The sequence below is a fragment of the Corella eumyota genome, chromosome 2, assembly GCF_963082875.1.
Source record: "Corella eumyota chromosome 2, kaCorEumy4.1, whole genome shotgun sequence".
Lineage (NCBI taxonomy): Eukaryota > Metazoa > Chordata > Ascidiacea > Phlebobranchia > Corellidae > Corella > Corella eumyota.
The window spans coordinates 18365345-18389773 of NC_137491.1; the positions used below are offsets into that span (position 1 = coordinate 18365345).

At 34.1% G+C, this 24429-nt stretch overlaps 1 protein-coding gene across 1 annotated transcript in view; it reads left to right on the forward strand.

Moving 5' to 3' along the window:
* LOC145741811 (usherin-like) overlaps window positions 1-24429 on the forward strand; it is a 49118-nt gene that overhangs the window by 17265 nt on the left and 7424 nt on the right. Inside the window, exons 30-66 of the mRNA XM_082559473.1 lie at window positions 180-1006; window positions 1451-1712; window positions 2267-2372; window positions 2841-3035; window positions 3450-3528; window positions 3962-4101; window positions 4496-4662; window positions 5206-5402; window positions 5813-5978; window positions 6389-6562; window positions 7225-7361; window positions 7975-8170; window positions 8611-8813; window positions 9247-9345; window positions 9427-9536; window positions 10123-10216; window positions 10664-10822; window positions 11350-11514; window positions 11934-12080; window positions 12486-12712; window positions 12945-13084; window positions 13182-13373; window positions 13861-13979; window positions 14350-14510; window positions 14947-15097; window positions 15855-15988; window positions 16380-16434; window positions 16917-17280; window positions 17717-18377; window positions 18842-19136; window positions 19829-20152; window positions 20631-20926; window positions 21720-21951; window positions 22625-22745; window positions 22811-22961; window positions 23034-23172; window positions 23742-23842. Coding sequence (XP_082415599.1) covers window positions 180-1006; window positions 1451-1712; window positions 2267-2372; window positions 2841-3035; window positions 3450-3528; window positions 3962-4101; window positions 4496-4662; window positions 5206-5402; window positions 5813-5978; window positions 6389-6562; window positions 7225-7361; window positions 7975-8170; window positions 8611-8813; window positions 9247-9345; window positions 9427-9536; window positions 10123-10216; window positions 10664-10822; window positions 11350-11514; window positions 11934-12080; window positions 12486-12712; window positions 12945-13084; window positions 13182-13373; window positions 13861-13979; window positions 14350-14510; window positions 14947-15097; window positions 15855-15988; window positions 16380-16434; window positions 16917-17280; window positions 17717-18377; window positions 18842-19136; window positions 19829-20152; window positions 20631-20926; window positions 21720-21951; window positions 22625-22745; window positions 22811-22961; window positions 23034-23172; window positions 23742-23842 — 7486 coding nt within the window. The remainder of the gene's footprint in view (window positions 1-179; window positions 1007-1450; window positions 1713-2266; window positions 2373-2840; window positions 3036-3449; window positions 3529-3961; window positions 4102-4495; window positions 4663-5205; window positions 5403-5812; window positions 5979-6388; window positions 6563-7224; window positions 7362-7974; window positions 8171-8610; window positions 8814-9246; window positions 9346-9426; window positions 9537-10122; window positions 10217-10663; window positions 10823-11349; window positions 11515-11933; window positions 12081-12485; window positions 12713-12944; window positions 13085-13181; window positions 13374-13860; window positions 13980-14349; window positions 14511-14946; window positions 15098-15854; window positions 15989-16379; window positions 16435-16916; window positions 17281-17716; window positions 18378-18841; window positions 19137-19828; window positions 20153-20630; window positions 20927-21719; window positions 21952-22624; window positions 22746-22810; window positions 22962-23033; window positions 23173-23741; window positions 23843-24429) is intronic.

Below are 24429 nucleotides of genomic sequence, written 5' to 3' on the forward strand. Positions count from 1 at the left end.
TTAATCAGCAGTATAATTATTGGACAATTATAATCTATAATATCCCAAACTGCCACAGGCAACTCGAGACTGGGTCAGAGTAACTTGTTACTCTATGTATAAGTTGCGCATTCGACTTTTTCACATCGAGGATAAATATATATACAAAAAAAAAATCATTTCTATTAAAATTTGTTTAGGTCAATTGCCACCTAGTCATGTTGATCAACCAATGGTTACAGTCAGAGGCCCTCACACTGTTGAAGTCAGATGGTTAGCTCCTGCTATTATGAACGGTGTATTTAAAAGATATGTACTATATCTACGCAATGAAACCTGGAATAGAATCGACTATCCAGGAAATGTTGTATACAACAGTACAGATCGATTTCTTGAGCACACTTTATATGATCTAATAGCTGGTAGTCTTTATCATATCACCTTGTCGGTTTGCACTGGTGGTGGTTGCAAACTGAGCAGCCCAACACCATGTCGAACAAAAGAGAGTGTTCCAGAAGGTGTTCCAGCGCCTGTTGTGACTTCTGATTCTCCAAACAGTTTTGACGTTTTGTGGGACGAGCCTTTGCTTCCAAATGGTGAAATAACGTTGTACAGTTTATTTCAGAACGATGCACTTGCAGAGAATTCGACAGAACCAAGTGGTGCACATATATCTGGCATGTTTCCATGGTCTCTAAACACGTTTAGAGTTAGAGTCTGTACTAAGAAAGGTTGTTCTTTTGGGCCAGAAGTGTCGGCTCGAACTCAAGAAAGCGCTCCTGAAGGTAGGGTCAATTTACAGGTTACAGTTCTTGGTCCTAAGACTTTAGAAGCATTGTGGACTCAGCCTAGTCGCCGTAATGGTCTCATGCAATACCAAGTAATTTGTGTTGGTTTGTTTTATACTGATCCTGACAATGGAGATTATACGATTTATCGTTCTTCCGAAGTAATGTTGAACACAAGTAAAACTGATGACTGGTTACGGGTGGAAGGCTTAGTTCCATATTCAGATTACATTATCAAGGTACTTGCATATTAAAGTGGTAATCTATTATAAAATTTATTTTAATACTCATTACAATTTGTAATTTACATGTTTTTTAAGTTACCGACAGCTTGGTGTAGTGGTTAGAGCACTACCTACACTACATAAGTTAATGGGATCAATTCCTAGTGATCTTATGCTGTAGCGCCATTAAATAAGGCGCTATAAACGGTATAAACTTGTACTTACCCAATACTTAATCAGCAATTTAATTATCAGGTAGTTATAATCTACCATATCCCAAACTGCCAAAGGCAACTCGAGACTGGGTCTGGGTTACTGATTTTACTTTATCTTTAGGGCGCACATTTGACCTTTCTACATCGAGGATAAAGATGTATACAAAAAAAGTAGTATAAAGGGATTATTATTAATAAAATAAATACATTCTATTCGTTTTTAAACACATTATTCATGTTTTAGTTAAATGCATCAAATGGTGCTGGCTACATCATGAGCAACATGCGAACAATATCAATGCCACCAGGCCCGCCAGACGGTGTCGCGACCCCAAATTTAAGGTCCCTGACCCCTTATTCAATGTTAGCAACATGGGATGACCCAGCTCGCAACAATGCCCCAGGTCATTCAATGTTTCAAGTTGAGTACCGAGCTGTTTACCCACCTGAGAATGAAGTCCAGTTGTTTGATGAGGAGACAAGACAAATGAGCTATGATTTAAAAGGTTAGATTTTTTTTTTTTTGTATATATCTTTATCCTCGATGTGGGAAAGTCGAATGCGCGACTTAAACATAGAGTAACATAAATTACTCCGACCCAGTCTCGAGGTGCTTGTGACAGTTTGGGATATTATAGAGACTATAATTGCCCGTTAATTATGCTACTGATTAAGTGCTGGCTCAGCAGGAGTTTATACCGTTTATAGTGCCTTATTCAAGGGTGATACAGCATTAGATCAGTGGGGATTGAACCCACGACCTCATGTGTGGTGTAGCAAGAGTTCTTACCACTACACCACGCTGCCGGTAAAGATTAGCTTTGATTGGTGTTTAAATTTTAGTTTTATTGAACAATTTTTAATATTAGATTATCAACATACAAGTAATGTAAATTGTATAGTATTGAAAAACCTCAGTTTTAATTCTTTAAAATGCTTTTTATTAACTTATTTTACTAAGTTAGCAAATTAGGAAAAGTCTGTTTAATAATGCATTGCTGGTTCTAGTTTTTTACTTCAAAATAAGTAAAGGTAATTTATTGAAATTGATTAATTTTAGGTTTAAGGCCATATAAAGAATATGAGTTTCGAGTGATTGCTTCAAATCCATATGGAGAAACTAAAAGTGGATGGACTTCACTGTACACCATGCAAGCTAAACCCAGGTTTGTAATTTATATATTTGGGACAAAAACATTTTAACAGTTGTTTAAATAAGCAATGGTGTGTTATTGGCTCTTAGTTTAAACATACCTTTTCCTTGCATTTTTTCTTTTAGTATAAACATACATTTTCCTTGCATTTTTTCTCTTAAGTATAAACATACCTTTTCCTTGCATTTTTTGCTTTTTTATTGAAGTTTTATTCTTGGAAGTACTATTTTTATCATCTATATGTAATGTAGTTTAGTGGATGATATATTTATCTATGTATGTATGGCCAATTTATAGGCCTACAAAATAGAATTAAACTGTTGTTTGTGGTGTGCACGTAAATTATCAAAGGTTTATATTAGTTGCAAGATGTAACCGCATTATATCAATTAAAATGTCGACCGGCTGTAAACTAGTTTTTGTAATGCATAGTGTTGCATAATTATAATCGCTTTTAGGGTATATTTACTTTTGTTACAGTTCGATGGATCCACCTATAGTGTATGTAAGAGATGCGTGGGCTCTCTCAGTAACATGGGAAAAACCTTCACAACCTAATGGGATTGTGGACGAATATCGACTTTATCAAGATGATGAACTGTTGGTTAGTTTAGAAGGAAATTTAACTTCTTTTGTATCTGATGAATTGGAGCCTTATACTACCTACTATTACAGGTAAAAGTGTGGTTTTATAGTTTGACACTGGCAACATTTCTTTATTTAGGTATTTTTTTGTATATATCGCTACCCTTGATTTTGGAAGGTCGAAAGCGTGACCTAAACATAGAGTAACATCAGTTACTCAGACCCAGTCTCGAGTTGCTTTTGGCAGTTTGGAATATTATTGATAATATTTGCCTGATAATTATGTTGCTGATTAAGTGCTGGCTCAACAGTAGCTTATACTGTTTATAGCGCCTTACTCAAGGGCGCTACAGCATGAAATCAATGGGGATCAAACCTAGGACAACTTGCAGTGTAGGAAGTGTTTTGACCATTACATCATGCATGCCAATGGTGTAGTTTATTATATTGCTTACCTTAACATGCAATTAAATAAGTTTACTAATGTTGGTTAAATGTTAATAGAATTGAAGCTTGTACTGAAGCTGGTTGTACTTCAAGTGAGGATTCAGATTTGGTAACTACAAGTGCTTATGCACCACAAGTAAGTGTACTTATTGTTGTTTAATTTATACTGTGAACAATTGAAGTTTAAACTTTGTTTTGTTTCTTTACAAACTAACTTTAACAATATAATCCGGCAGCGTGGTGTAGTGGTAAGAACAATTGCTACACTACATAAGGTCATGGGTTTAATCCCCCTTATTTTCATGGTGTAATGCCTTAGAGTAAGGCGCTATAAACGGTATGGACTCCTGTTGAGCCAGCACTTAATCAGCAGCTTAATTATTGATTATAATCCCTAATATCTCAAAATGACAAAGCAACTTAAGGCTGGGTCAGGGTAACAGTTGTTACTCTATGTTTAGGTCGCGCATTTGACTTTTCCAACATTGAGGATAAAAATATATACAAAAATAATATTAATAATTTGTTTCAGACATACTTTAAAAATAATTTTTTCATTTATTGTTTAGGGTGTAGAACCACCGACAGTCAGATCAGATTCTCCTTCTTCAGTTTTTGTTACTTGGAAACCACCAAAATATTCGAATGGAATTCTTGACAATTATTTACTTGAAAGAAGAACTAATGACACAGACGATAGTGAATTCAGGTAATTGTTTTTGTTTAGATAAAGGTTTTATTATACATTATCTATATTACCAGCAGCGTGGTGTAGTGGTAAGTACACTTGCTATACCACATGAGGTTGTTGGTTCAATCCTCACTGCTTTTATGCTGTAGCGCTCTTGATTAAGGCCCTTTAAAACGGTATGAACTCCTGTTAAGCCAGCACTTAATCAACAGCATAATTACCGGGTAATTATAGTCTCTATAAAATCACAAACTGCTAAAGGCAACTCGAGAGGTTAGAGTAACAGTTGTTATTCTATGTTTAGGCCGCACATTCAACCTTCCCGCATCAAGGATAAAGATATAATCACAAAAAAAACCTTAATGTAGTTACAATGTCATATTACCAATGATTAAGTCTTTTTTTGTTACAGTGAACCAGAAGTTCTTGCAGTGTTTGTTCCTTCTCAATCATTAAGATATTTAGATGAAGGTCGTACATTGCGACCTTACACAATCTACCAATACCAAGTCATAAGTTCAACTATAGGTGGAGGTACAACACCTAGTGAATGGGCAACAGTAAGAACAAGGCCTGGAAGTAAGTACTGTTAATGTTTTCTTTTGTATATATCTTTATCCTCGATATGGGAAAGTCGAACGCGCGACCTAAACATAGAGTAACATAATTTGCTCTGACCCAGTCTCGAGTTACCTTTAGCAGTTTGGAATATTATATATTATAATTGCCCGGTAATTATGCTGCTGATTAAGTGCTGGCTCAGAAGGAGTTTATACCGTTTATAGGGCCTTACTCAAGGGCGCTACAGCATGAAATCAGTAGGGATTGAACCCACGACCGTATGGTGGTGTAGCAAGTGATCCTACCACTACACCACGCTGCCGGTAGAATTGTTTTAATTTTTATCACAAAAAGTATTTCTTTGCTACATACATTTTAAAAAAAATTTAAGACTTTGAAAAATCTTTTTTTTTAATTAAAAATCGTTTTACTTGTGAGATATAAAATACAAACTGTTTCTTATATGCTTAATTCAATCTTTTTTAAATAAAAAATGATTAAGTTTTTATAGACCTATAAACCAAAATAACATATTACTTTAATTGCAAGAATATTTTTAAGGACCTGGTGGCATATTAGCTCCAACTGTCAAAGTTCTGGGTTCAACATCTATACAAGTAAAATGGGAACAACCACTACAACCAAACGGTCCAATCATAAATTATGAAATCTCATTTCCCGATCCCCGTGTGCGTATTAATAACGTTACACATCAAGAAAAAAATGTAACTGACCTTATACCCTACACTGATTACCAGGTATATATATATTTTTTTTAATAATCTAAAGTTTTTTTTGTATATATCTTTACCCTTGATGTGGGAAAGTCGAATGCGCGACTTAAACATAGAGTAACATCAGTTACTCTGACCCAGACTCGAGTTGTCTGTAGCAGTTTGGGATATTATAAATTATAATTGCCCGGTAATTATGCTGCTGTTTAAATGCTGGCTCAGCAGGAGATCATATGTTTATAGCACCTTACTTAAGGGCGCTACATGATGAGATCAGTGGGGATTGAACCCACAACCTCATGTGTGGTGTAAAAAATGTTTCTACCACTACACCACACTGACGGTTAGATATGTATTTGTAAAAGCATTATACAATAATATAGGTTTTTAGTTTGATTCCCAATGTTGCCATGCTTTAATATGTTATTTTTTAGGTAACAATAACTGCATGCACCAAGGGTGGATGCACGGAAAGCCCTTCAACTTTAACAAAGACTCTACCCGATGTACCTAGTGATTTGGATCCTCCAATTGCAACTGCAATAAGTGAACGATATGTGAATGTTCAATGGAAACCTCCAAAACTGCCAAATGGTCCAGGTAACAATTTTTAAATGTTTTTTTAAAGCGTTTTTGTTATTTTAGGGTTAAATTTTAAACAATGTATATAAAAAATGTATATATTTGACCGGCAGCGTGGTTTAGTGGTAAGAACACTTGCTACATCACCATGAGGTCGTGGGTTCAATCCCCACTGCTCTCATGTTGTATCGCCCTTATGTATGTGGCTATAAACGGTATGAACTCCTGCTGAGCAAGCACTTAATCAGCAGCGTAATTATTGGGCAATTATAATCTATAATATCCCAAACTTCCACAGGCAACTCGAGACTGGGTCAGAGTAATGATCTGGGTAAAAGTTGAAGAAATTGGTCTATAAAAAATATACCCTAGATTTTTATACTTATACCTATTTTAAACACAAAAGCATTAATTATTTTATTTTTAAGGAATATATTATGAACTTAGTCGGACCATTGTGGCTCAGCCTTTAAAGCTTATCACTCCTTCATACATCAACATAACTCAACAAGTTTACAGTGGAATTGGGTTAGTTTATGAAGATCGAAATTTGGAAAAGTTTATGAAGTGCCAATATAGGGTCTCTGTGTTTAATTCAATTGGTATGTTGAGTTTATTATAAGTATAGTAACTACATATGTTAATGTTAACTTTAACTGTTATCAATTCTGTATGTTTTATGGTAATATTATGCAATCATGCTTTTATTAAAGTAGAAATATATATATATATATATATATATTATTAGTGTATATCTTTATTCTCAATGTGGGAAGGTCAAATGCGCGACCTAAACATATGATTTGGATTCACCAATTGCAACCCCATTCATTGCAACCCCATTCATGGATTCACCAATTGCAAATCCAGTTGCCTGGAGCAGTTTGGGATATTCCATAGATTATAATTGCTCATTATTTATGCTGCTGATTAAGTGCTGGCTCAGCAGAAGTTTATACCGTTTATAGCGCCTTACTCAAGGGCGCTACAGCATGAGAGCAGTGGGGATTGAACCCACGACTGCATGTGTGGTGTATCAAGTCTTCTGACCACCACACCATGTTGCCAGTTTTTAAATATTAATTCAGTTATACTATTTTGGTATAGCTTTATTTTTATGTACAGTAACTACTGATAATTTTTAGTTCAAAAAAAACCTTTTTTTTGTTTTAACATTATGTTAATAATAAAATGTTAATATATTCTAAATACAGGCTACATTTTAGTGCTAGCAAGCCCTTCTATTTTTGCTTTTTATTTTTAGGGTCTCTTGCTAGTGAACCTACTTATGTTACAACATTTGCTGGATATCCATTGGAACCTGGTATTATAGAAGTAGCAACACATAATCACACTTCAGTGTTGTTGTGGTGGTCTCCACCTAGCTTAATTAACCTACAGGTACATATATAAGAGTAATATTTTTGTATATCTTAATACATTTAACTTAAAGTTAATCCAAAAAATACGTTTTTATTTAGAAACTTGATCTTTAAGTTTTTTTTTTAATTGTAAATGTTTACGTTTTTTTATATTTAATGTTAGTATTAATCTAATCTGCTGTAATGGGTAACCTAAATTAAATAAGTAAAAGACACTCTTTAATTACCATAAAGTAAATAATTAATATTATTATAAAACAAATTCGAGTTAGTTTAATTTTTATAACACATAATACGGGCATTTTAACATCATTATCTTACAATTTATTAAAAAGTCTTATCAAGATACCGGCAGCATGGTGTAGTGGTAAGAACACTTGCTACACCACCATGAGGTCGTGGGTTCAATCCCCAATCTCATGCTGTATCACCTTTGAGTAAGGCGCTATAAACTCCTGCTGCACATAATCAGCAGTAAAATTATCGGGCAATCATAATCTCAATAATATCTCAAACTGCTAAAGGCAACTCGAGACTTGGTTGGAGTAACTGATGTTATTCTATGTTAAGGTTGCATGTTCGACCTTCCCACATCGAGGATTAAAATATATAATTTTATCTTTAAAATATAGGGTGCAGTGCATTCTTATATCGTTCGTTACAACTCTAGTGAAGAACCAGTTGTTGAAACCACCTTTTTACCTGATATAACAACTTGGAAATTGAATGGACTAATACCTGGTACAAGATATCAGTTTTCACTTGATGTTGATAACGGAGCTCATAATATTACTTCACAAATTGTTTATGCTGAAACCGATGACGGAGGTTAGTTTGGAATTGTTTTTAATTCAAAAGTTGACAATATTTAAAATGTGTTGCCAGTTATTGCAATTTAATGATATTACATGTCCTTTTTTTGTATATATCTTTATCCTCAATGTGGGAAGGTTGAATGCGCAACCTAAACATAGAGTAACAACAGTTACCCTGACCCAGTCTCGAGTTGCCTGTGGCAGTTTGGGATATTATAGAGATTATAATTGCCCGATAATTATGCTGCTGAATAAGTGCTGGCTCAGCAGGAGTGTATATCGTTTATAGCGCATTACTCAAGGGTGCTACAGCATGACATCACCCGAGATCGAACCCAGAACCTTATGTAGTGTAGGAAGTGTTCTGACCACTACACCACGCTGCCGGTTTATATTCTTTGTCCCTAAATTAAAAATAATCTTTATTAATTAATAAATATGTTCTATTTTTAGCACCTCTTGATCTATATCCACCAGTCATCTACTCTTTAAGTTCATCTCAGTTAAGAGTAAGTTGGTTAGCACCACATCAACCTAATGGTCAGATTGTTGCTTACAAAATCCACTTGGATAATCAAGTTATTGATACTTACAAGACAGAACCCAGTTCCTATGTTATTAGAGACCTTAAACCTTACACAATATATAATATAAAGGTAAGTGCATACAATATTATAAGCCTTTTTTATTTTACATAATTAAATTAACTGTCTTTGTGTTGGTTTTTATATATTTAATTAACACTTTTTTTAAATTTTTTTTGTAAATTTTTAATTAATTTTTATTTTGTATATATTTTTATCCTCGATGTCGAAAAGTCGAATGCGCGACTTAATCATAAAGTAACATTAGTTACTCCGACCCAGTCTCGAGTTGCCTGTGGCAGTTTGGGATATTATAGATTATAATTGCCCGATAATTATACTGCTGATTAAATGCTGACTTAGCAGGAGTTTATACCGTTTATATCGCCTTACTCAAACAGCATAAAATCAGTGGGGATTGAACCCAAGACCTCATGTGGGGTGTAGCAAGTGTTCTTACCACTACACCATGCTGCCAGTAATTAAAAATTGCTTTTTGTTTTAGTTGGAAGCATGTACTGTATATGCATGTGCAGTAAGTAATGCAACGCAAGCTACAACTTTAGAAACTAATCCAAAAGGCATAAAATCCCCTATTTTACATGTAAGTTTTTATTCTAATTTTCAAGAATATCTGTAGATTATTTCAATGTTTTGTTGGTCATTTAATAATATGTTTTTTTAGTTTGTTACTGACGATCGATTAGATATAGAATGGGAACCGCCATTATATCCAAACGGAATAATTAAAAGTTACGAAGTCAGGAGAAGAGTTATAAGAAAGTGTGTTGATATGTAAGAATAAAATTTATAAAATACAAATTAGAATTAACAGTAGATTTTATGTTTAATTTTTACAACTTTTTTTTTCTTTTAAAACAATTTATTTTTTGCTAATTTGTTTAATAAATAATAAAATAAATTAAATGCATTTGGATAAGGAATTCTACATCAGATGAAATAAAATCTAACAGGTTTGAAATATATGTGGTGCATTTTTTTTTGTATATATCTTTATCCTCGATATGGAAAAGTCAAATGCGCGACTTAAACATAGGGTAACATTAGTTACTCCGACCCAGTCTCGAGTTGCCTGTGTCAGTTTGGGATATTATATAGATTTTAATTGCCTGATAATTATACTGCTGATTAAGTGCTGGCTTAGCAGGAGTTTATATTGTTTATAGAACCTTACTCAAGTGCGCTACAGCATGAGATCAGTGGGGATTGAACCCACGATCTCATGTGTGGTGTGTAACATTTAATTATTGTATTTCTAAATAACTTTTAATGAATATTAAATTTTTTAAGCAAATCTTACGTAGAAACTTGTATTTTAATATGTAATATATATTTTACCTATTTTAACTTTGTATTGCAGAAAAGTAGAAGATTTAACTGGTACTTGTACTTATGTTAAATGTAAACGAAATCAAAAACTTTGTGGTTCAAAATGCTATCATCCCACCCAACAGGTTAGTTTTTTTTGTTTGGTATAAATCTTTATCCTCGATGTGGGAAGGTCGAATGCTCACCTAAACATAAAGTAATATTAGTTACCCTAACCCAGTCTTGAGTTTTCTTTAGCAGTTTGGGATATTATAGATTTGACCCCAATCTTGAGTCACTGTGGCAGTTTGGGATATTATAGATTATAATTGCCTGGTAATTATGCTGCTGTATAAGTGCTGACTCAGCAGGAGTTTATACTGTTTATAGCGCCTTACTCGAGGGCACTACAGCATGAGAGCAGTGGGGATTGAACCTACGACCTCATGGTGGTATAGCAAGTGTTCTTACCACTACACCACGCTGCCGGTTAAATATATTGTCTTGATATATAGAGACCGAATTTTAAATCTTTATCATATGGTAACTTATTAAATGGTTTGTTTTAAAATGTAAACATTTTATTTTTTTAGGTTTGTTGCGACAATGTTCTGCATAAAGTTAATGGAGAAAAGGAATGTTGCGGTAAGAATTATGTGGCACGCAGAGGGCGACCAAGTGATGTTTGTTGCGGAGGAAAATTTCATTCTATTAAGGAAAATTATGAATGTTGTAGCGGGCATTATTTAAGGGTAAATACCAGACTTAAAAAATAGAATTTCAAACGATATGAACTCCTGCTAAGCAAATACTTAATTAGCAGCTTTATTATCAAGCAATTATAATCTCTGTAATACTCCAAACCGCTATAGGCAACTCGAGACTGGATCGTGGTAACTGATGTTACTTGCCAAGATTTAACCGGCAGCTTGGTGTAGTGGTAAAAACACTTGCTACACCACCATGAGGTCATGGGTTTAATTTCCACTGCTCTCATGCTGTAGCACTTTTGAGTAAGGCGCTATAAACGGTATAACTTCTGCTAAGCCAGCACTTAATCAGCAGCATAATTACTTCTATAATATCCCAAACTACTAAAGGAAACTTGAGACTGGGTCGAAGTAACTGATGTTACTCTATGTTCAGGTCGCGCATTCGACCTTCCCACATCAAGGATAAATTTATATACATAAAAAAAAAATGGAGAAATTTTTACATAAAAACCTAAACATTTCAACAAGTCAAAAACAATGTTGTTAACTGATTTACAACTATCTAGGTATATGGTCAAGAAAAATGCTGTAAGGACCCAGTTGAGGACAGGATATCAGTTGGTGTAGGTAACTCCTGTTGTGGTGGTGTACCTTATGTTGATAATGGGTTACAAATATGTTGTGATGGGATATTACATGATGGGTTCGAAAAAAAATGCTGTGGTGGTGAGGTATGCACAAAATAAACTGTTTAAAATTTTTATATTATTTTTATAATTTTTTTTTGTGTATTTCTTTATCTTGATGTGGGAAGGTGGGATGCGCAACCTAAACAAAAACTAACATCAGTTACTTCGACCCAGTCTCGAGTTGCTTGTAACAGTTTGGGATATTATAGATTATAATTGCCCAATAATTAAGCTGCTGATTAAGTGCCGGCTCAGCAGGAATTTATACCGTTGATAGCGCCTTACTCAAGGGCACTACAGCATGAGAGCAGCGGGATTGAACCCATGACCTCATGTGGTGTAGCAAGTGTTCTTACCACTACACCATGCTGATGGTTCAATATATAAATAAGTAACAAATTTAGATGTTAAACATTAGGTTGAAATTATTTTATCAGAATTTTTATTTTTGGTTTTTCTAGGTCATACCTAATACTAAACAATGTTGTGGCAACAGCAAATTAGGCACAAGTTATGATTTTGACGAAAATTATATTTGTTGTGGATCTCAATATTTGTTAAGTAATATAACAACTTGTTGCAATAATCAATACACCAAGGAAACTAAGGTAATTACTGAAAACATTTTAATAATGAAGTTTCGTGGAATTAGCTTTTAATGACCGGCAGCATGGTGTATTGGTAAGAACACTTGCTACACCACAGCGAGGTCGTGGATTTAATCCCCACTGCTCTCGCATGCTGCAGTGTCCTTGAGTAGGGCGCTATGACTGGTATGACATCCTGCTGAGCCAGCACTTAATCAGCAGCATAATTACTGGGCAATTATAATCTATAAGATCCCAAACTGCTGAAAGCAACTCAAGACTGGGTCGGAGTGACAGTTACTACTCTATGTTTAAGTCGCGCATTCGACTTTCCCACATTGAGGATAAAGATATATACAAAAAAGATTGAATTGAAAAATAGTATATGATATAAAATGTAGTATTAACATTTTTCATATTTTTTAGGCCTACCTACAAGAAGGTGTTGACATCCTGACTTCCAAACAAAAATGTTGTTCAACCGAATTGATACCTGATACTCAATCTTGTTGTCATGGTAACGGTTATAACCCTGTCACTGAAGTTTGTGCTGATGTAGCCACAACTTCTCTTGCTGATGCAACTATTCCTTCTCACTGTGGGAGCGGTACTTTGTGTTCTCTAGAGAGATCAATGTTTGCAGGATGTGACAGGTAGGGTTATCTTATTTTTTAACATTTTGTGTTTTTAGAATTTTTTTTTCTTGATTGGCATATTATTAAAATATCGATGATTTTTTTGGTTGGCTTAAATTTTAAATATTTGTAATCTACCCGTAAGAAATGTCTTTGGAATATAAATATTCTTTTTGGTTGGCATTTCTTTGAAATATAAACATTCTTTTCTGTTAAAATTCCTTTGAAATGTAAATTTGATTGTTTCTAGATGCGATTTTGATCGTGAGAAACTGGATTGTTTTCGGTCAACTGCATCACCAACTATGATGTCATATAGTTCTGATGACATTTGTCCAACTTCTTATGTTACAATTTATTCGGGACCAGCTCACATTTATTCATTTTATGGTAAGCTAAAATTAAAAAATAAAAAATAACATTTTTTAATTTTAAAATATTTTATTAATTTCATTTTAAATTTTATTTTTTAATTATTTCTTTCTAGATGAAGATCTTTTGCCTTACACTAAGTACCAATACATTGTGGTTGCCGAAAACAAAGTCGGGCAAGGTGAAAGTGACCCCGCCGATTTGTTTACCCCACAATCTGCCCCTGATGACGTGTACGCACCTGATTGGTCGTCTAAAGATCGTGACACAATTACATTGACATGGAAACTACCTGGAAAACCAAACGGTTTATTTTTTAGCTATTATGATAATTTTATGACCAGCAGCGTGGTGTTGTGGTATGAACACTTGCCACACCACACATGAGGTCGTGGGTTCAATCCCCACTGCTCTCATGCTGTAGCGTCCTCGAGTAAGGCGCTATAAATGGTATAAACTCCTGCTGAGCCAAAACTTAATGAGCAGCTCAATTATCGAGCAATTATAATCTATAGTATTCCAAACTGCCACAGACAACTCGAGACTGGGTCAGAGTAACTGATGTTACTCTATGTTTAGGTCGTGCATTCGACCTTCCCACATCGAGGATAAAGGTAAATATACAATTATGTAATTTCTGTAATTTCTCATACTTTTAGGCTTTTAGGGGCTTTAGTTTATGTATTATTACTGAAAGAATATGAGACTGTTATCTTTAAATATAATTTTTTTTTTTTTAATTTTTATAAGTTTAGGCTATCCTTTTTAAAATAACTTTTATATTTTTGTTAAAGGCGAAATAACAAAATATGTGTTAGTTCGAGATGGATTAGAAATTTGGAATGGTCTTGCATTGAAACACACAGATTCATTTAATATTTTATCATATCGAGAATATGAATATATTCTAAAAGTAAGTTGTTTATTATATTCATATGATTATACTAGTTTTTTTTAAATACAAAAAGCATATCACATAGTAAAACTCACATAGTAAAAAGTACAAAAAGCATATCACATAGTAAAACTTAATTTATTTAAACTTTTTTTTTCAATAAACTACTTTTAAAATGGAAAAATTACAACAATTTAAAATAAAGAACTCTAAAATTAAAAAATACTTTTGTTTATATTTTATTCAAATTTTGCCTAAATAAGATATCTAGAAATGCTTTTATGCGATTTAAATTCAGTTTTATTTGATATGAATAATTATTAAAATTAAAGAAAAAATCTTACAAAATTAAAACATATTTAAAATTTGATTTTAATATTTATTTTAGGCTTGTACTATTGAAAGTTGTGGTAATAGCATCCCTGTAAGAGCTACAAGTGTTCAAGGTATTCCTGAGTATATATCTCCTCCAATATTATTAGTGACCAGTCCTTATACTATACAAATCACTTGGGTACCACCGTCAAGGTCAAATGGATTTATTGAAAGGTAAAAATATTTGAAAAAAAATATAAAAGACGTTTGTAGTACCCTTTGGTTAAAAATATGTTAATTTATTTGTTATTTTTATGTGGGTATATCTTTATCCTCGATGTGGGAAGGTCAAATGCGCGACCTAAACATAGAGAAACATCAGTTACTCTGACCCAGTCTCGAGTTGCCTGTGGCAGTTTGAGATATTATAGATTATATTTGCCCGGTAATTATGCTGCTGATTAAGTGCTAGTTCAGCAGGAGTTCATACCGTTTATAGCGCCTAACTCAAGGACGCTACAGCATGAAAGCAGTGGGGATTAAACTAACGACCTCATTGTGGTGTAGCAAGTGTTCTCACTACACCATGCTGCCGGTTCACTATACTACTATCGTTTTATTTATAAAACCAATTAAAGCACCTATAATTGTTATAACATTTTGAATTTAGATACATTTTAAATGATACTGAGATAGGTGAAATATACAGGACAACAGCATCAGAAGATTTAAAATATGAGGCTACTGACTTAAAGCCTTATTCTCTACACACTTATATTGTGTCTGCTTGCACAGCTGTGGGATGTACTAACAGCGATGAGGTAAGCTAATAAAATATTAATTAATTTACAACAGATTGGGTTTTGCGACATAGAAGATGGTATATAGTATACACTTTTGTTATCTTTTGGCATTTTTTGGTATAAAATTCACGATACAAATTGAATTCAACAACGTTTTGGATATAGATTTTGTTTTTAGATGTCTGTAAAGATCTACATATAATTTGATTGTATTATGTATATATCTGTTAGTCAAATTTCTTGAAACAATTACTGTTTTAATGTTTTATTTAAATCTTTATAGTAACTTTAACATGTTAGTAGTGAAATTAAAGCATAAAAGCAAAAGTACTGAATTTAACTTTATGTGAGCTCATATTTTTTTCGTATATATTTATCCTCGATGTGGAAAGGTCAAATGCGCGACCTAAACATAGAGTAACAACTGTTACTCCAACCCAATCTTGAGTTGCCTGTGGCAGTTTGGGATATTATAAATTATAATTGTCCAGTAATTATGATGCTGATTAAGTGCCGACTCAGCAGAAGTTCATACCGTTTATAGCGCCTTACTTAAGGGTGCTACAACATTAGGGCAGTAGGGATTGAATCCAAGACCTCATAGTGGTGTAGCAATTGTTTTTATCACTACACCACGCTGTCAATATATTCAAGTGTTTCTGTATTAGGCCCACATGTTACTTACTTTTGAAAACAACTTTTGGCTCGGTCAAAGGATTAAATGTTACATTATATTATGTTTTATATGATATATTGATTATTTAAATATTTCTAGGCTTCAATTAGAACAAGCGAAGCAAGACCTGAAGGAGTTTGGCACAAATCAGCCATCTTGGTTTTGAATAAAACAACTGTGGAGTTATTTTGGTCTGAGCCTGAATATCCAAATGGTTTAATAACAGAATACAGGTGAAATAGTTAAAATTGTATACTCTTTTATAAGTACATTCAAGTAGGTGTTTAACCGGCAAGGTGGTGTAGTGGTAAGAGCACTTGCTACACCACTGTGAGGTTGTGGGTTCAATCCCCACTGCTCTCATGCTGTAGCGCCCTTAAGTAAGGTGCTATGGCTCCAGCTGAGTCAGCAATTAATCAGTGAGCCAGCACTTAATCTTAATCAGCAGCATAATTATTAGGCAATTATAATCTATATAATATCCCAAACTGCTAAAGGCAATTCGAGACTGGGCCGGAGTAACTTGTTACTCTATGTTTAGGTCGTGCATTTGACCTTTCCCACATTGAGGATAAAGATATATACAAAAAAATATATATATATATTGGACTTTTTGTTTTACAGAATTGTTCGTCGTTATGTGGAAGATTTGGATGAAATTAATGATGCTCTGCATAATGTAAATATATTGTTTAACTTTTTATAATTTTTATACCACATTTTATAAAAAAAAATGTAACTCTTAAGTATACTGGCAGCGTGGTGTAGTGGTAAAAACACTTGCTACACCACCATAAGGTCGTGGGTTCAATCTCCACTGCTCTCATGCTGTAACGCCCTTGAGTAAGGCGCTATAAATGGTATAAACTCGTGCTGAGCCAGCACTTAATCAGCAGAATAATTATTGTGCAATTATATCCCAAACTGCTAAAGGCAACTCGAGACTGGGTCGTAGTAGCTGATGTTACTCAATGTTTAAGTCGCACATTCGACCTTCCCACATCAAGGATAAAGATATATCCAAAAAAATTTAATTTAAGCAAATTCTGATCTTACTGTACCGTTTAAGGGTGCCTATATTTGGAATAGCTGTTTTTAAGAATAAAATTTACAGGCTTACCTAGGTTTTGGTAATACTATTTATATTTACCCCATTTTTAGAGCAAAGTTGAACTTATCTATTCTGGAAGGGCAAACGTTTTTAGTTACATAGACACAGTCGACCAAAAAGCTGGCAATATTTTCTACCAAATGAGCGCCATCAACGGCGCAGGCTTCAACATAAGCGAAATAAAAACAGTGACTCTGCCAACATTCGTGCCTGAAAGAGTAACACCAGTACGTGTTAACGTTATTGATTCTACAAGTATTTTAGCTAACTGGACGGAAGGGTTCGACAGCAATATTAGCTCGGCTAACGATCATAACGTTTATCAAGTGATCGTTCGTAAAGAAAATGAAGAAAAAGAAGTTTTTTTTACAACCACTTTTTCGCCTATACGAAAAAGAAGAGAAATAGTAGAACGTAAGTTTTTTTTAACATTTTAACAATTTTCTTTTAGGCGGCATAATTTAAAGTTCTATATTGGCGAATTTGTTTACTCGAAAATTGATAAAGTTGGTGTCACTGAACTCAAAAATAGTTTTAACTTTAATTAATTTTATTTACTTTTTAAGTAAGTTACACAACTTTTAAAAAAATTTAATTTATTTTAAAAAAAAGAAAGGGGAACCCCTGTTTGTGATGACGTAGAAAGTACTAGCTTGTATACATTCACTTTGCCACTTTTATTTCCAATATTTTTTGAAAATTAAATTGTACTGCAGACATTTTTTTCAAGGTTCTAAAGGCATTTTGTGATTCATTGTCAACCATACTAACGTGCTATATACATCACTTACAAAATTGCAAAACTCTCCAATATAACACTTTATGTTATTTTTCTATTTTTATTTTTTAGAACAATTTCCAGAAGCAAATTCCGACATTTCGAACGACGACATTTTGAATATAGTTCCTGCTGGTAAAAGCAAGGAAAAAACGATAACAAATCTAACTCCTCATACCAGATACCACATTCGTATAAGAACCTGTTTTGTTAACACAACTAATTCAACAATCGAAAACGAAGCCAAAAATATCGACGAAGACTTGAATTGCAACGTTGGACCGTCTGTTCAAGTTCGCACCGCGTCAGCACCACCTAGCGGGCTGAAACCACCGAAATTAAATGCACCTACAAGCCGCAAGGTGGTCATAACATGGCAGAAACCGTCTGAGCCTAACGGGGAGTTGACGAGATATAGGATTTACCGTAGACTTCTGGATCCGAATAGTTTAAACGGCGATGAGAAATTAGTGTATAGCTCCAACGATATATCCATTCTTACATTTACCGACGGTGTAAAAGACCAGGACTTGTCGCCGTATAAGTTATACAAGTATAGGATCTTGGTTGAGAACGAGATAGGCGAAACCTATAGCTCGTGGAGCGAAATTAGAACGAAAGAAGATGTACCTATGGGTATTAATGTTCCTGTTGTTGAACCAGTGTCTGCGTTTGCAGTTCGAGTTACTTGGGACGAGCCTAGAGAACCGAATGGTGTTTTAGCAAGCTATAGGTAATATAAGTACATTTATATTTTAAAGTTGAAATCTTTATAGCCTAAATTTCATCTAAAAAAAATTATCTAAAACTTATCTTTGCATTTCTGTCAATTAAAAAAAATTTTAAGACTTTTTATATTAAAAACGGCAGCCTGGTGTAGTGGAAAGAACACTTGCTACACCACACATAGGGTCGTGGGTTCAATCCCCACTGCTTTCATGCTGTAGCGCTCTTGAGTAAAGCGCTATAAATGGTATGAACTCCTGCTGAGCCAGCACTTAATCAGCAGCATAATTATCAGTCAATTATTTCTAAAATATCACAAAATGCTAAAAGGCAACTCGAGACTGAGTCGTAGTAACTGATGTTACTTTATGTTTAGGTCGCTCATTCGACTTTCCCACATCGAGGATAAAGATATATAAAAAAAATATTTAAAATTAAATACAATATAAATTACATTTGATTTTTTTTTAGATTGGAATACCAAGAAGTGCCTAACGATCCCACTTTACAACCTCCTATAATAACAGCAATGACCACATCATCCCTTGTTCGCCAAGCTACATTTTCCGGTCTTCAACCTTTCACTAAATACGCTGTACGACTCGTAGCTGTCAATCAAGGCTCGCTGGAGGGGCGGAGCGACTGGGCTTACGTCACGACCTTACCAGCGCCACCAAGTGAGGTTGCGGATTTAAAGGCAGAGAAAATGGCTGATGGAAGATCGTTGTTGCTGACTTGGAATGAACCGGCAGTGCCAAATGGAGAAGTAGGTGTATTGATAATTTGGAAAAAAAGGTGTTCATGTGGGTTGTATTTGTCTGTGTCTGAAGTTTTGGAACGTTCTTAGCTTTTTGGAATGGTTTGAATTTTGTTTGTTTTCACGAATGGTCAAATAGTTTTTTTTTTGTATATATTTATCCTCGATGTGGAAAAGTCGAATGCGCGACTTATACATAGAGTAACATCAGTTACTCTGACCCAGCTTCGAGTTGCCTGTGGCAGTTTGGGATAATATAGATAATAGTTGCCCAATAATTATGCTGCTGATTAAGTGCTGGTTCAGCAGGAGTTTATACCGTTTATATCGCCTTACTCAAGGGCGCTACAGCATGAGAGCAGTGGGGATCAAACCCACAACCTCATGTGTGGTGTAGCAAGTGTTCTTACCACTACAACACGCTGTCGGTAAACTTGTTTCTTGTGTTTTTTTTTAAAGTAATGCTTAAGAAAAGGTCGTGTTTTTTGTTTTGAGAAAAAAAACTTGTCCCCAAAATGGTGCTTGGTTTAAAGACACTTTCTCAAACCCTATAAAATCTTTTCAGATGCTGAAATACCATATTTAAAATATAGTACATCTAAAATTTGATTTATAAAATAAGGAAATTTTTAATATTTTTACTAATTTTTAATATTTTTCTTTTTGCAACCAACTAATTAGTATAACTGTGTTTCCAACAGATTCAAACTTACAGTTTATATGAGGTCGGTTACGAAGACAAGTTGTACAGCGGCCTATCTCGCTTATTCTCGCTAAGAAGACTATCTCCATACACTAACTATACATTGGTGTTACAAGCTTGTACTGGCGAGGAATTATGCTCTCGTACCCCGCCAACGACTTTTCAAACTGCCGAGACGTTGCCTGAAGAACAACCGCCTCCGATCGTCGGGTTTTCAAACGCTACAGCTGTTATCGTCACGTGGTCAAAACCCTCTCGACCGAACGGTCGTATTATTAGATATCAAGTGATTAGAAAAATGATGTCGAAATCACAACGACAGGTTTGTATAATATCTGTCTTTGGAAACCTTTTTTTTGAGATATTTTTAATTCTGTTGAACTAAAGTGTAAACACTACATCTCATGAGGTCGTGGGTTCAATCCTCACTGCTTTCATGCTGTAGCGCCCTTAAGTAAGGCGCTATTAACGGTATAAATTCCTGTTAAGCCAGCTCTTAATCAGCAGTATAATTATCGGCGATTATAATCTATAATATCCCAAACTCCTACAGGCAACTCGAGACTGGGTCGGAGTAACTGTTGTTACTCTATGTTTAGGTCGCGTATTTGACCTTTCTACATCAAACATAAAGATATATACAAAAAAACTATATGCTGTCTATTAGGTTAATATTATATTGCAATAATTTAATTTTTTTTTGTTTAAAAACACCCTAATTCTAAAATAGTAAGTAAGTTAACTATGTTTAGGCTGTAAATTCTACTATTAAACCAACATTTTATTATATTTACCCACAGCCCACAACGCGACATAAACGATCATCATCCAATTCCAACCAACTTACTTACTCTAGTCCTTTTTCTATGTGGTACCCTCGAGAATTTCTCCCAGAAGATACATGGGGCGGTGTCCAGCCTATACGGACGCGCATGCGCAGAGACGTTTTTACCAGCAGTACAGACGATGACGTAAACGGAGGTGACGTCATTCATAACGTCATGGATCCGGTGGGGGAAAGTTTTAACTTTAGCGATTCAAGCGTTTTGCCGTTTACAAAGTATGGGTACAGGATACGAACAAGCACAATGGCTGGGTAAGGATATATTCGATTTTAACTGAGGAAGCTGAATAGCAAATTTCTTACGTTTAAAATTTTAAGTAAATTATGTAGAACACTTGTACTATACGGTTATCAAAAACATTTTGTACTTAAAGGTTCTTGCCATTTCTCTTTCGTATTTTACGGCCCTTGCTAACTTTTTCTTGTACTTGATGGTCTTACCTAATTCTCTCTTGTACTTAACGGTCCTAGCGAATTCTATCTCGTACTTTACGGTCTTCGCTAATTCTCTTTTGTACTTTACGGTTTTCGCTAATTCTCTCTTGTGCTTTACGGTCCTCGCTAATTCTCTCGTACTTTACGGTCCTACCTAATTCTCTCTTGTATTTTACGGTCCTCGCTAATTCTATCGTGTTCTTTACGGTTACTACTAATTCTCTCTGGTACTTTACGGTTCTTTCTAATTCTCTCTGGTACTTTACGGTTCTCGCTAATTCTCTCTCGTACTTTACGGTTCTCGCTAATCCTCTCTTGTACTTTACGGTCTTAGCAGATTCTTTCTCGTACTTTATGGTTCTCGCTAATTCTCTTTCGTCTTTTACGGTCCTCGCGAATTCTCTCATGTACTTTATGGTTCTCGCTAAGTTTTTCTTGTATCTTACGGTCTTTACTAATTCTCTCTTGTACTTTACGGTTCTTGCTAAATTTCTCTCGTACTTTAGGGTCCTCGCTAATTCTCTCTCGTACTTTATGGTTCTATCTAATTCCCTCTTATACTTTATGGTCCCTGCCAACTTAATTTAATATTTTACAAATTTGTTTATAGATATGTGGATAGTAGTTGGGTCACTGCCGAGACCTACCAAGCTCCTCCTGAGGGAATGTCGTCTCCAGAGGTGTTTCATCCGGATGACAAGAGTCCTACGTCACTCGTGGTCACGTGGAGGCTTCCGGAGGAGATCAACGGAGAGTTACAGACTTTCAGGGTCCAGAGGAACAACACAACTCCTCTCACCTTCTCTGCGTCCCAGTTTCAATTTGTTGACTCGGACTTAAAGGTGATCAGTTTGTTTTTGTGTATATTTAGTAGAGGATTTTACAACTTCGTTTAGGCAAGTTTACACCCTGAATTTAAAGAGATGGTTCGGTCGCAGAGTTTCTTTTTTAATTATGTTGGATTTTTTTTTAACTTACACAAGGATATCACTATTTTAAAAATTGGTCAAGTAGTTTTTGAGATATCAGGATTTAAAAGTAATAGGGAAAGTCCCAACGCTCGCGAGTCACGAGACGCACGACGTCATCGTTGTAAGATCATATGCTGGCAGACATGGGAAAATGACCTTAATTTGTCCTCTCTGAGCCGTTTGTTGTTCTTTTTTTTAATTTTTTTTTTTGCAGAAAACAAACTTTACATAAAAAGCAATATATAGCCGTATTATATAAGACATTTTTTACTTTTAAAGTATTTTTAAATTATTTTTTAAACAGAGATTTTATTTAATCTACAACTGATTTAAATATTTAAATTTATTTCTTTAAAATGCGATTCTAGTTTTTATGTGATGAAGTTAATAATTGTGTGTTAAAAAGGCATGTAAGGGGAAGTATGGTGTGTTAAGACGGCCCGCCCAAGTCACCCTAAATGCAAGACCTTGTGCTGAACTAAATTTTTTTTCAACTAGACTTTACTTTAATATTTTTTTATTTAAATTTTTGTTTTTTTACTAGCCCTACACTATGTATTCATATACTGTATCAGCATGCACAGCGGGCGGCTGTACAACAAGTTCACCTCAGCATATGAGAACATACGAAGAAGCCCCGTTGTTTGTAGCGCCACCTAGCGTCGGTAAGTTTCACAAATATATTATTTTTAGAAGGATTTTTTATGAAAAATAATATTTCGTTTTTTAGTTGCCCTTAACGCATCTGCCATTCGAGCTACTTGGAAAAAACCCGAAATTTCGAACGGGATTATCAACAATTATCTGCTTAAAGTTGATCACGTGACTCGATACGAAGGAATGGACCAATCAGCGGTCGTCAGTAATCTTCAACCTTTCAGGTGACTTTGTAAAAAAAAGTTTTTTAAGATTAATCAAACACAAATTTTAAACTTAAATTTATATTTTTATAGGACCTATGACGTCACGTTGGACGCGTGCACGAACAGCGGATGTCGGGGGAGTGACGTCACAAAAGTTCTCACGCTCGAAGCGGCACCTAGCGGAATGGAGTCGCCCGAATTGCATGTGACCAGTCCGAACTCGATTGAGGTAAAGAAAAAGTGAATTTAAATATTTTGAATCACTTGTGCTTAACAGTTCTCGAAAAACCTTTGTATTTGACAGTCCTAAATATTTCTGAGAACCGTAAAGTACAGGTGATCCAATATTTTTTAGATTAAAGTGTTATGTTACAGAGTTTTGCAATTTTGTATGTGATATATATAGCATGTTAGTATGGTTGACAATGAATCACAAAATGCCTTTAGAACCTCTAAAATATGTCTGTGGTACTTACAATTTAATTTTCAAAAATACTTTAAAATGATTAACATAAAAACCAGGTTACCATATTTTTTGTGTGACGTAGAAAGTACCAAGTAGCGCAGTTAACGTATACAAGCTAGTACTTTTTACGTCATCACAAACAGGGCTTCCCTTTTTTTTTTGAATTAATTTTAAATTTTTTTTTAAAGTTGTATAACTCAAAAAGTAGGTAAAATTTTTTGAAGTTAAAATCATTTTTGTGTTCAGTGACACCAACTTTATTAATTTTTGAGTATAAAATAACGCTAATATATGACTTTAAGTATTTTAATGTATTTTCTTATTTTTTATAGGTAATATGGCAACCACCTTTACGACCAAACGGTATTATGACAAGATACGAAGTAAGAAGAAACGATGAATTAGTTAATTATAACGACGGAGATATAACGAGGTAACAAAGATTTTTAATTACACAATTTTTTATATATTTTTTTCGTATTAATTAGGTTATAAAGGGTAAACTATTTTTTTAAATTGTGTTTTTTTTTTGTTTATTGTAATAATATTATTTTTTTTTTTAATAGATGTAAAAAATTATAAATATGAGCTTTGCTTTTAAAAATGTAAATATAAAAGGTTTGTTATTATAATTAACAACTATACTGAGCCAAATTTATTTTTTTTAATATTAATTATTTATATGTTTTTTTTAAATGAATGCAAAAATTTCTAAATTTGAGCTTTAAAATTTAAAAATATATTTTTTTATTAAAATAATCAATTGCTTAAATAAGTAATTAACAAATTAAACTTATAAAACCGATTTTCAACCTTTTAACAACTTTTTTTTGTATATATTTTTATTCTCGATGTGGAAAAGTCGAATGCACGACTTAAACATAAAGTAACAACTGTTACTCCGACCCAGTCTCGAGTTGCCTGTGGCAGTTTGGGATATTATAGATAATTATAATATATATTTGATAAATATGATGCTGATTAAGTGCTGGTTCAGCAGAAGTTCATACCGTTTATAGC